General features: G+C 44.1%; 1 protein-coding gene across 4 annotated transcripts in view; it reads right to left on the reverse strand.

Moving 5' to 3' along the window:
* Window positions 1-322: 322 nt before the first annotated feature.
* The window catches only part of LOC310962757 (protein NLRC3-like), a 38597-nt gene continuing 25133 nt past the window's right edge, over window positions 323-13786 (reverse strand). For 3 of the 4 annotated variants that reach the window (XM_083935317.1, XM_083935318.1, XM_083935319.1), the window contains 2 exons: window positions 11071-11117; window positions 323-5104 (listed from right to left, as the gene is read on the reverse strand). In XM_083935317.1, the coding sequence (XP_083791443.1) occupies window positions 4545-5104; window positions 11071-11117 (607 nt within the window). In that variant the 3' untranslated portion in view covers window positions 323-4544. Of the gene's footprint in view, window positions 5105-8712; window positions 8938-11070; window positions 11118-13786 lie in introns of those variants that run through there. The other variant, XM_083935320.1, reaches the window with a different exon arrangement.

Raw genomic sequence — 13786 nt, forward strand, 5'->3', positions numbered from 1 at the left:
CCCCTTCTTTATTAGTTTGAAGTCTGTTGATGTCAAGTACTTTACCTCCTCTTATTTCTTTCTTGACTTACTCCTTGGGCATTTCTAAAGGCGCATTTGTAATTACACCTCTCAGTCTATCCACTATTCCAGGGATATGAGATGTGATCTTTACTCCGTCAGGTGTTTATATTGAGAATTATTTCCTGTCTCTTTTCCAAACAAAATAATTACTTTCCATTCTTTGCCATTCTCAAGTTGCGCTTTATCTTCCCAATATGATCTAATACACAAATGGAATTCTATCAAAACCTCTCCCACTAACTAGAGGTACTGCCCAAGGTTGTCTTCTTTCACCATCATTGTTTGCATTGGCAACTGAAAAAAATTTGAGAGAAAAAAGAAATAAGAGGTATTTAGATCGGTAAGAAATCATTTAAACTGAGCTTAATTGCAGATGATTTATTACTTTATTTAAGCAATGCAACCACCTCAGTTCCTCAGGGGGCAATGGCAAAAAAAAAAAAATGAAAGGAATCATGGTTTTCATGTGTTTCCAACACACTGTAGCAGATTGCCTGAATGGTTAGGTTCGTATTGAGGGGTCAATCCACGCATGGATATATGAATCAGTGTGAAGGGCATTAGAAATCACCAGACAGAAGGATCACAATTATACAAGGAATAATCAGAGCCACAATGCAAACTCAGTTTAAATCAGTGTATTGCACAATGAGCAACACTCAGCATCAGAAAATGTCTTAATAATAAATAATTGTCCTAAGGGTTTAAATAATTTTCCCCAACAGAAACTGCACTGTTTCTGCACTTTTCAGTTTCAAGCACAACAAAATAAAGAAATAATTTCAGTTTGTTTTAATCTGTTTTAGTTGTTTGTGTCGGAGTGAATCATCTTCTCAAATAAAATAATAAAGGATCTCTGATAAGTTTTAGTTTTGTTTTTCCTGTTAGGAGTGGAGCCTTTTCCCAAAGAATTTAACAAGAGAATCTCCAACGCTGTCGGAGTTTTCTGAGACTTGTAAACACTTAACCATGTAGAGACAGAATTTACATGCTGTTGTGTAGATAAGATGAATAACATAAGGCTGTTTAGTTTGTTTACTGAAAGGATAAGGTATAGAGCTGTTCTATAGGAAAGGGATCCTTAAATAACCTCTGTTAGGATCTGAGCTATTCAGAAAATACAATTCAATAAAATTAACTTGGCATTCAAGGGGGGCGGGGGGTGCAGTTGGGGGGTATCCCCCTAATATAATGATGTGAAAACACTGAGTATACAGAACAAGCACTGGGAAACATGGATAATAGGTGGAATTCAAAAGTGTGGTACCTTTCAGTGAATTAAAAAGTAATCATTACCTAAAAGATACAGATTTATTTAGGCATATGCAACTGTGAAACTGGATTACCTGCAATTTTGACTTGGGGAATAACACCAGTCCTGAAATATCCAATATCTTAAGCACAGGCGACAAAAAGAGGATACTGATTGGTTCTATTTACAATTTGCTGATAAGTACGTAAAACAGTGATACATTATTAGAGAATATATATAAGAAGTGGACTGAAGATTTAGGTTATTGATGTTAAAGAAAAATAGAAAGAATGCTTGCCACTAACATACAAATTAACCACTAATGAAAATCTGCGCCTTAGGATTATGACAAGAGTATACTATACTAGAGATAAAATAAGAAAATTTGATAACATTTCGTCAGATAAATGTTTAAAATGCAGTTACATATCTGATCACATTTACATGGAGGTGCTGTGGCTCTGACCCACATGAAACCTACTATACTATCGATCCATCCATCAATCTTCAACAGCTTGTCCCTATCGGGGGGGGGGGGCTGGAGCCAATCTCAGCTGACATCGGGCCTGAGGCGGGGTACACCCTGAACAGGACGCCAGTCTATCGCAGTGCACATATACCCCTTTTCGACCAACCCAGCCCTACTTCTAGTGCTGGGCTGGTGCTGGTGCTGGTTCACTGTTGGTTCAACTTGGGAACCTTCACAGAACCTATTTGGTTTTCCACAGGCTAGAGAGCCCAGAGAATCACATCATTACTACACTGTGTAGGTCTGAGGTATCCCCAGAAATGCTAATGCCCACTTCAAGCACAACAACCACAACAACAACAACAACGGTGGACTACAACACATTTGCACTGCTCGTCTTGAATACAATGGATGATTTCGTTTTAGAAGAAAGGTAATTATTGAACATGTTTTGATTAACACTGAATGTAGATGTTAATGGTAACCTTTGTTGGAAGCTAATGTTAGCGTCACAATGCAGTTAAAATAAATGATCCATTTATGTCCTTAAGATTCATGTCTTTACAGACGTCAGAATCAAATGACTGCAGCTGTGTTCAATGGAAACTGGCAATACAACAGCCATGTACATGTTTGCTTTCTGAGTTGTTAATCTGTGATTTTCTGAAAGGAACTGTGTTTAATTATTGTGTATAGCTGTGAATAAACATTTCAAAAGCATAACTTTAACTGTGTTTCTCTGTTGATTAAGCATACTAAAGAAGACATGTCTCTTTAGAAAAGTTGTTAATTTTGCCAAAAAAACAACAATGAAAAACACAAATTTTAAAATCAAAACATTTTTTAAAGCATGCAAGAAGTGGTGCCGGTTCTAGACCAGCAAAGAGTTGGAGCTGCTCTGGAACCGGTTTTCCTGGCCAAGAGCCGGTTCTTCAGCTGTTGAAACTGGTTCAAGATGGGGCACCAGCTCTGAACCGGCCCTTTAAAATGTCTTGGTCGAAAGGGGTAATAGAGACAAACAAAGACAAACAACCATTTACACCTACGGGCAAGTAGGTCAATTAGTCATCAATTATCCTAACATGTGCATGTCTTTGAACTCTGGGAGGAAGCCGGAGAACACCCACACAGACAAGGGGAGAACATGCAAACTCCACACAAAAGGGCCCCAGTTGGGATTCAAACCAGGAACCCTCTTGCTGTGGCAGCGGTGCTAACCACCACATTATTTTGTGACTTAGAAACATAAGTCTCGTTTCATAACGTGTTCATTATTATTTTTCTCGTAACTTACGTCAGTGACAGACGTTAAAATCAGTTATCAACACGTATGCAGTGGGAGTTTAGTTAACACAGCAAAAGTATTCTGATTTATTCTTAACCGGCGTTGTAATACACATACGTTACCTGACGTGTTTACAAGCTGATAGACAAGTTTTCCAACCATTTCAAACAGGTTAGGAAAAATGTACTACACACTTAGTTACTTGACAGCATACTTACTGAATAACTTGATTTGTCCAGTTAACATTACTGTAACAGGTTAAGTTAGTTAAACGGCATATTACATCGATGGCAGCAAAAGCTACCTCAAAATTGTAAGTTAGTAATGCAAAAAGTTGTAACGTTACATCCATGGAGAAGACAACGTTGTTGATTCTAATTGGTCAAAAGACTCGCATCAAACATGTTTTACTGAGAAGACGGTTAGGACTACTAGAGAGACTTATATGGTTAACTCCAGTCTGGGAAATTAGCCTATGTCCGATTATTGTGAAAAAGTTGATTGTATTGTGCTGGTCATTTCACACACACACACACACACACACACACACACACACACACACACACACACACACACACACACACACACACACACACACACACACACGCACACAAAATAAAAACTCTTTGGATCTACACAATTCACATATTTTGATTCAAAAGGGGCAAATTTCGCCAAAAAGCTGGCATGTATTACCAGCATTAAGAAACACTAGAAAATATGGTGATCACTTAAAGAGTTTAAGATCATTTTAAATGTGTGACATCACTATTCAAAAATAAAAATAAATAATTACTAAAAAAGGGTTTATTATTTTCCAACATCACATTGGAGTTTGTAGTTAAAGATAAAATGCGAAAGATTTTTATTTAATTAATTGTCTTTTAAGTTCCTATCTACCAAAAAGTGAGTTAAAACAATGGGGATTGATCATATGACCCACTAATGAAAGCACTTGTTGCCTCTCGGCCGAATATTCCAATCTGTGTGTCTGTGAAGACATTTCCTCTCTATAGTCAAATGTGCCGCCATGTTAGTGGCGGCACATCTGCTGACTGCTGACAGCGGTTGGTCTGTCGGTGTAGCTCGTCACTGCTGGTTATGAGCATGTGTCTGTGTGTGGGTTTAAGAGGGTAACATACAGTATAGGGGATGGAGTAGTGGAGTAGAGAAGTGAATGTGTGTCAATACAGTTTACAAAAGAGCAAAAAAACCCTTATGGCGACTGTAAACGTGACAAGATGGAGGCTCTGAAAGAACAGGCTCACCTGCAGTTACATCTTACTGCCGAAGAGGCCGCTAGAAACAAGGTATCCCAAATTTTACAGACTATGACTTTAAACTGTCAAATGTTGATATTCAAAGAGATTAAATCAGATCAGTGTGCGAGTGTGAGACAGATCTGCTTCACAGTGCAGAGTGTGTTTCTCGGTGAACATTGATTTCAGTAGTGTTTCCGTCCACAGGAGAGACTCTCAGACATGCACATGACACAGAGACACTGAAGAACCAGGTAACCTGAATCTAAACCCAGGACAAAGAGGTTCAGTGAATGTGGTTTTGAAGGTGTGGAGGTGGATCAGTGAGTCAGAGGAGACTCTGTAGAAGGACAGAGTGCCAGCAGGACAGTCCATATACACTGCTACTCTGTTAGAGATGGAGGAGGAGGAGGAAGAGGAGGAGGAGGTGATTGGGGTTCTTCTGTTATTGTGCCAGCAGGAGTAACCATCATCATCAGAGCAGATCAGACTCCAGGACTGATCATTCAGTCCAAACACACAGTCATCACTGCGTCCTCTCCTTCTGATTCCTCTGTAACTCACTGATGTAAAAACATATCCGCTCCACTCGACCTCCCAGTAAGAGCGACCAGTCAGAACAGTTTTACACAACAGCTGTTGATAGCAGGACTCAAATCTTTCTGGATGATCAGGATATAACTGATCCTCTTTCACATATGTTACCTTCCTGTTGTTGTCAGACAGTTTGAGTCTTCTGTTGACTGTGTTTGTGTCCAGTTCCAGTTCACAGACATCTGATGAAGAGAACAAGACACAATACAGCTGCAGGTTATCATCTGTAGATTTATTGACTACATATAATTACTGAAATAAAATCCTTTAAAGTAACATTTCATATTAATTTGTGAATAATGTTTAACAAACCTTAACCTGAAATTCTGAAAACATTAACAGTTACTTAAGGTGGTGTCAACAATTTTCTGTTTTATTTCCTTGTGTTGGCCTGATGATGACATCCAAATAAACATGTAGTGAATAAAGTGTCATTAATAAAATAATAATAATAATAAATAATAATAAATCCATCTGCTTTATAAACGTGTTATTACCAAAGAGCTCACATTCAGCATAGACTTCACACTTTTCAACATCAAATCTCAGAAAAACTTTCACCATAGCCTGCGGGTCCACCAACCGGCTCTAAGGTGGTTTTCATTGACCAGGGCCAACTGTTGGATGCCTAGTCTGCAGGGGGATAATACTGTTCCTGATACTCTGACTTTCTCTCCTCTCTGTCTGTATCATTCATGTCTCATCAATGCATGTTACGAATTTAACTTCTTCCCCGGAGTTATTTGTGCTGATCGTGGTGGTGCCTTCTGCCGTGGTCCTGCATGACGCTTCCTGCTGCTATTATTACTGTTACTCATATATACAATCATGAGTTATATAAATTATAAAATTTGTAGCCTTAAAAACACCATCAGTGGTATGTCTCACTGTATCACAGCTGTTATAGTCATCATTGATCATATTTACCACCATAATTATTGTCATGGTCATATTCTATCACCTTAGCTGTTATTGTTTCTACTACTCTACTATATTAACTGCCATAACAAGTCAAATTTACATTACTATAGGTATTATTATAGTTACTGTTACTTTTGTGGTTGCTTGGATCTCTAGGACTGTCTCTCTGTCTGTCTTTGTCTTTCTCTGTCCAGCTGTCTGTCTTTTCTCTCTTTCTCGCTCCTTTTCTTCCTTCCCAACCGGTCAAGACAGACGTCCATCCTCCATAGAGCTGGGTATGTTCAACGTTCCTGCCTGTTAAAGGTAAGGTTTTCAACACCACTGTGGACGGGGGAATTGTTGGGTCTCTGTAAATCATAAATAATTGTGGTCTTTACCTGCTCTATATGTAAAGTGTCTTGAGATAACTTTTGTTATGATTAGGCACTGTAAATAAAATTTAATTGAATATAACTGAATGAAATTCTGAAACGGGTTAGGGCAGTAAATATTAGGGATGAGGGAGTACATCATTAGCTGTATCTGTTAACCATATGAATTATCCGTATTCGTATTTGGAGGTGGGCGGGATTTAACCCGGAAGTGTAGAAGGACCGACTGCCAGCAGGACAGTCCACATACACTGCTACTCTGTTAGAAACAGAGGAGGAGGGGGAGGAGGAGGAGGAGGTGGTGATGGGTGTTCTTCTGTTATTGTGCCAGCAAGAGTAACCATCATCATTGTTGTCTTGAAATGAGTGTGTGTGTGTGTGTGTGTGTGTGTGTGTGTGTGTGTGTGTGTGTGTGTGTGTGTGTGTGTGTGTGTGTGTGTGTGTTTATGCGTGTGTGAGAGTCTAGGTCTATACAGTCTATGGTGTGAGTGAGTGAGCAAGAGAAAGGGAGAGCCACCATGAGCTTAGCGGCTGTTAAAGAAATGTATGAAATATTATCATAAGTGTTCTTTTCATGCATATAATCAAGAGTGTTTTTCCTCCAAAGAGTTGGGTCCAAAGTATGTGCCTGTGTGTCTGCCCCAATGATTAACTGTTTAAAGCTTGTTGAGCAAGGCCCTTGTGGAAACCTTGAGTAGAAGATATAACAGGTATATAACTGGTTAATGATTATTCATGTACTCTTTTGTAACTGGTTAAATGATTATTTTAACCCTAACCCTCTTTAATAAAAAGACATGGAGGGGAGCGGACGTCAGAAAAGAACTGCAAAGGGACAAGCCAGGCAGAGCTAGTTGACCTCCTCTCTTCTCCGTGTTGACACGTAAAAAATCTCTGGTCTCTGGCTTTGATGAAAGGGGTTACTTTTGAAGAGGAAGTACCAGGAAGTCTCCATGTGTTGTTTTGTCAAGACAACAGAAATGTTTTGACAGCAGCCAAGTACTGCAGCACTCGCTTGTTTGAGTGGCGGTCCTGTGCCCGGAAGCACATTCGCCCATTCACTCCCATACATGCGGGGGAGAGGAGATCACCTCCAAAAACTTTTTTGGATAACAAGCTAAAAAGAGCCGTAGTGAAACACCTCCAGCAGCTTAGTTCCCGTTTCCGTAGAGCCCAGTGCAAGGCTCCGGCAGAGACACAACTTTTCTGCTCAAACTTTTTGTGCATTGTGTCCGATGTTCTTTTCTATTGTTTTTCTTATTTTTTCTTGCTTGGCGCTCGGGCATGGACTCAGGTTTCATGAACGGTGATGGGAGTAACACAGAGAAACGGGACCTGAATGCAGACTTGGAAACAGAATTAGATTTAATGATCAAATGATTAACAAGAGTGTTTAGTGAGCAGGGGGAAATGGTGTAGGGTCCAGGGAAAGGGTTTGCTCTCCGGAGCAAGTCCAGGGAGGGGTACAGAACAAAAGACGATGAGAATCACAGGAAAGACACGAGCGGGTAGTCGATGAACAGATGGGGATGTAGATGAGGGAACGAGATCTCGGGAAACTCAAACAAAAAAGGTATAAAGAAACAATTACCGATAAACATCCCACATCCGGCTTCTTATACTCCAGGGGAGGTGATAAGTGGAACTGGATTCAGCTGGGCAGAACCACGAGTTCCAGCTCCAGACAGACAAACACATGCAGGGAAAAACAGACAGAGGGAGACAAACACAAGCACAAAAGGGAGAAGGGAAGGACTGCCAGGAATGGGATCCTGACAGTACCCCCGAGAGCCTCCAGGCGCTCCATCGACCCTCGGTAGAAATCTCTGCAGCGGGCCGCTAGTCACAGGCTTCAACTGGGAGACATGGGATAGATCCTGAGAGATGCAGGAAGCTTGAGACGGATGGCACTGGGATTGATGACAGTCTTGACCTCGAAGGGACCAATGAAACGAGGAGCGAGCTTCAGGGAGGTGACATTCAGGGGAATGTCATGCGAGTTCAACCAAACTTTCTGACCCAGTCTGTACTTGGGAGCCAGGATGGGACTGTTCAGCTGTACGGAGCAACACCCCTCGGACCTCTCTCCAAATCCGACGGACCCTCCAGAGATGATGTTGGACTGAGGGAGCTGCAATCTTGGACTCCTGGGCAGGAAAGAGAGGGGGTTAGTAACCAGGCAAAGCCTCGAAAGGTGACATACCTGTAGCAGAACAGGCGAGGGAGTTATGGGAGTATTCCACCCAGAACAGCTGAGATGTCCGGGACGGGGGTTGCGGGCACAGACACAGCGAAGAGCGGTCTCCAGATCCTGGTTTGCCCTCTCCGTCTGCCCAATTGACTGAGGGTGGTAACCCGAAGATAAGCTGACACTGGCTCCCAAAGCCTGGCAGAAAGCTTTCCAGACACGATAAGTGAACTGGGGACCCCGGTCCGAGACGATGTCCAGATGGATTCCAATGGAGTGGGAATGCTCCACCAAGAGGGATGCCGTCTCCATGTCAGTTTGGGCAGGAGAACAAAGTGAACCATGTTGGAGAAATGATCAACAATGGTCACAATAGTGTCATTACCTTGGGAGACTGGAAGTGCTGTGACAAAGTCCAATGCGATGTGTGACCAAGGAGGACCGGGCAAGGGAAGAGGACGGAGAAGGACAGCTGGAGGACGATGACAGTGCAGGCCTGGACAAACTCCTGGGTATCCTTAGTCATGGTTCTCCACTACAAGTGACGGTGAAGGAGAAATATTGTCCTGGGGCCTCATGTACTAAGACTTTCGTGGATTTCTAATGAAACATGGCGTACGCTAGAATCCAGAAACTGTCGTACGCACAAAAAAATTCAGATGTATCATAGTGTGCATACGCATGGATCCAAGCACTTTTCCTTTGTACATCCCAATCAACGTGGAATTGAGCGCACATGTATAAGTGCCAAACTCCTCCCTGTCCACGCCCCCATTTAAATATGCAAATCAATTTAAATAGGGACTGCACCTCGGATTCCCTCTCTGCACCATCAGATTTAAACAATGAGTAGAGGTAAGAAGAGCAACTTCAACGAGCCTGATCTTGAAGCTTTATTAAATGAAGTGGAGACCCAAAGAGCTGTGTTATTTGGTAGCCTCTCTTCGGGGATAAACACAAAGAAAAAGAAATTCGAGTGGGAGTGTGTGTGTGAGGCAGTGAACGCTGTGGGGCCGGAGCAGCGCACAACCACTGAAATTAAAAAAAAATGGTCCGACATGAAGGTGGAGGTGAAGCGGAGGATTTCGGCCCAACGCCGAAGTATCACCGCAATGGGCGGGGGGACAGGAGGGGAGGAACTGACCAACTTTGACCAGAGAGTGGCGGCTATTGTGGGGGACACAGCTCTAAGCGGAGTTGTGGGGGCCCATGAAGGCGACAGAGATCATCCTCAAGGTAAATGCGTTAAACTCAGAAATGTCATTATACTGGTCGTACAATAGGCTGCTCACATTACACATGCTCGTGCGTTAAGTTGCCAGGATATAAACACATTGACTGCATTTATTGCGTGACAAATATCCCCCAGTGCATTTATGATTTGATCTAGACGATCACTGACGCCACGGATTGCTCGCACTATTTCCTCCTGTGATTCCAGCACAGCTTGCGAAAGGACACGGCCAGTCGGGCGGACGTCAGCAGCTGGTGTGGAGTCGCCGGGTTGCGTGGTGCTGTAGGAGCCAGTGGAGATGCCAGGGTGCGGGGTGCTGGTGGAGGTGCCGGTGGAGACGCCAGGGCGCACGGTGCAGAGGGAGGAGCCCTCTCCTGGTTCATCGTCTATTAGGAAATAATAATAATTAAACATGAGTCAATGTGTGTATATCCAGGTAACTTAATGCACGAGCATGTGTAATGTGAGCAGCCTATTGTATGACCAGTATAATGACATTTCTGAGTTTAACACATTTACCTTGAGGATGATCTGTGTCGCCTTCAAGGGCCCCCACAACTCCGCTTAGAGCTGTGTCAGAGAGGGAATCCCAGGTACAGACCCTATTTAAATTGATTTGCATATTTAAATGGGAGCGTGGACAGGGAGGAGTTTAGCACTTGTACATGTGCGCTCAATTCCACCTTGATTGGGATGTACGAAGGAAAAGTGCTTGGATCCATGTGTAAGCACACTTTGATACATCTGATTTTTTGTGTGCGTACACCAGTTTCTGGATTCTAGCGTACGCCATGTTTCAGTAAGAAATCCACGCAAGTCTTAGTACATGAGGCCCCAGGTACTCGAAGTTGCCAAGTGGTGTATTGAATGCGGTTTTCCACTCGTCTCCCTCCTTAATCCTGACCAGATGATACGTGTTACGGAGGTCCAGATCGGAGAAGATGGTGGCACCATTACCACTGAGACCATTATCCACCAACAGGGTGTCTAGAGTAAGAGTCGGGAACTGATTTGTACATACTAATTTGGAATCCATAATATTAGTATCCGCCCCTGAGTCGATTAAAGCTTGGGGCAAATCTCTGCCTTCACAGCTCAAAACCACGTCTAAATTAATACGCTTACGGGGAATAGCAGGAACAACCGATCGACTCACCAGAACCCCGTCTGCGACTGGTGAGCCCTGGCGTTTAACCAAAGCGGGCAGGCAGCCTCTCCCAAAAACGCTGTTGTAGTTCAGCAGGGGTTAAACGGCTATGGCCCAACTGCATGGGTTCCTGCACTTCTTTGTGGATTTTAAATTGATTGATTGAATTCTAAAATCTTTCTGAAACTCTGGAGAAATGAATCGATGTACATCACTCAAGAACATGTAAATATCTAGTTTAACATGTGCAGCTGAGTTCTCATGAATCAAACATAAAATACACTCACACTTCCTCAGACCAGGTCTCGACCACTGCTGTCCACCAGGGTCCAACCTGCAGGAAGATACAGAATCACAATCAACTTCACTTTCATCCCCCTTTCCAATGCAGCCAACTATTGCTGAGTCATCAGAAAACTTCTAAATGTAGCAGGACTCGATAGTTTAAGTCTGAGGGTGAAGAGAAAGGGAGAGTTCACAGTCCCCTGTGGGTCCCCAGTGTTGCTGACCACCCTGTCAGACACACAGTTGCCCATCAGGTAATCCACAATCTAGGACACGATGGGGGCCTCCACCTACATAGCAGCCATCTTCTCACCCAGTAGAGCCGGACAGACGGTGTTGAATGCACTGGAGAAGTCAAAGAACATGACTCTCACAGTGCCTGCAGGCTTGTCCAGATGACTGTAGACTCTGTTCAGCAGGAAGGTGATGCAGTCCTCAACTCCCAGGTGGGGTTGGTAAGCAAAGTGTGGCAGATCAGTGAGGGCCTGACCATAGGTGTTAGCTGCTCCAGGACAAGTCTCTCCATGGTCTTCATGATGTGGGACGTCAGGGCCACCGGTCTGTAGTCCTGAAGGCCACTGGGATACGGCGTCTTCGGCGCAGGCATGTGGCAGGACATCTTCGACAGCACAGGGACCCTCTGGAGGTGCAGGCTTAGGCTGAAGACTTGACTCAGTACTAACACACAGCTGGGGGGCACAGGCTTTAAGCACCCTGGGAAATACACCATCGGGATCCTCAAAGCAATTTCAGTCAAAAGCAACTGGACTTGGTTATTTGTCTAGGAAGACGTTTCACCTCTCATCCGAGAGGCTTCATCAGTTCATGTACGCATCTGACCAGCCTGGGACTGGTCCAACTAACTGGTGTGGAGATCCCGGTATTTAACCTCTCCCAAGGCCAATGATGTCACTGAAACCCTTTGTGCTCCAAGTGCCAACGGCCGTCGTTAGAGTGGTAGTTGTTGGTGAGAAGACTTTGTTAGTGCTCTATTGAGTCTTAATTGCATCGAGAGCGGTAAGCGGAAAGGAGGGGGGCTCTCCGTTCTAGTAAACAGCAGATGGTGTAATCCTGGTCATGTCACCTATAAAGAACAGCTCTGTAGCCCGGATGTTGAACTGCCCAGAGAGATCCTGCATGTCATCACTGTTGTTCTGTCATCACTGTTGTTCTGTACATCCCTACATCTGCCTGCAGCATCATACACACCACCATCTTCAGACTCCTGACTCAAAACCCCAATGCCCTCATCATCATGTCAGAAAACTTTAACCACGTCACCTTGGATAGATTTCTGCTGACCTTCCAACAGTATGTGAGCTGTCCTACAAGAGAGGAGAGGAGAGGCAGGTCAGATCATAACCTGGTTCACCTCAAACCCTGCCATCTGGTGAAGAGGAAGCCTACAACCACAAGGACTGTGAGGAGGTGGTTTGAGGAGGCTTATGAGACACTGCAGGGCTGCTTTGAAGTGACTGGCTTCAAAGCAGAGCATGCACAGGCACCATCGGGATCTGCAGCTTTGCCAGAGGGGAGTCTAGTCAGCTGTCTTCTCACCTGGTATGCTATGAAAGACATTGTAGAGGTGTTGGGGGAGGGCTGAGGTCGTCAGGTTGTGGAGGACATGATGTAGAGCAGGGTGGAGGGGTGGAATAGGTAGGTGTGAAGTGAGGTAGACAGGGGCGGTCAAGGGGTCTGTAAGGAGGAGGAGTAGGGGGAGGTAAATTGGCATTAGTTGAGGGGCTGCCAGCAGCAGAGTTATGTGGGGGATGGGCCGCAGTATAAAACCTATTGAAAAATGGGTTCAGTTCATTGGCCTGGTCCACACGGTCCTCCAACCCCATGGTACCAGTCTTCTGGAACCCGGTGATGGTTCTCATGCCACTCCACATGTCCCTCATGTTCTTTCGCTGGAGTTTGTTCTCCAGCTTTCTCCTATAATTGTCTTTAGCCTCCCTTATTTTAAGTTTGATTACCCCCTGCACTCTCCTCACCTCATCATGGTTGCCATCTCTGAATGCTTGCTTCTTTTCATTCAGGATGGCCTTAATGTTTATTATTGGCGTAGCAGGTTACAGTCCGAGCTGGGACATTGCAGTCCACGCAAAAAAATTAATGTAGTCTGTGATGCACTCGATTTCCTCCCTCACAAAGTGCAGGCCAGTCACTTCAAAGCAGCCCTGCAGTGTCTCATAAGCCTCCTCAAACCACCTCCTCACAGTCCTTGTGGGTGTAGGCTTCCTCTTCACCAAAGGCACATAGCAGGGTTTGAGGTGAACCAGGTTATAATCTGACCTGCCCAGAGGGGGGAGAGAAGAGGAGATGTATGCATCCTTTATGTTACATCAGGTCCAGAGTCCTCTCCTCTCTTGTAGGACAGCTCACGTACTGTTGGAAGGTCAGCAGAAATCTATCCAAGGTGACGTGGTTAAAGTTTCCTGACATGATGATGAGGGCATTGGGGTTTTGAGTCTGGAGTCTGAAGATGGTGGTGTGTATGATGCTGCAGGCAGATGTCGGGATGTAAAGAACAACAGTGATGACAGAACAACAGTGATGACATGCAGGATCTCTCTGGGCAGTTCAACATCCGGGCTACAGAGCTGTTCTTTATTGGTGACATGACCAGGATTACACCATCTGCTGTTTACTAGGATGGCAAGCCCCCCTCCTCTCTGCTTACCGCTCTCAATGCAATCCCTGTCAGCCCAAATGGTG

This window comes from Echiichthys vipera (assembly GCF_963691815.1).
Source record: "Echiichthys vipera genome assembly, chromosome: 20".
NCBI lineage: Eukaryota > Metazoa > Chordata > Actinopteri > Perciformes > Trachinidae > Echiichthys > Echiichthys vipera.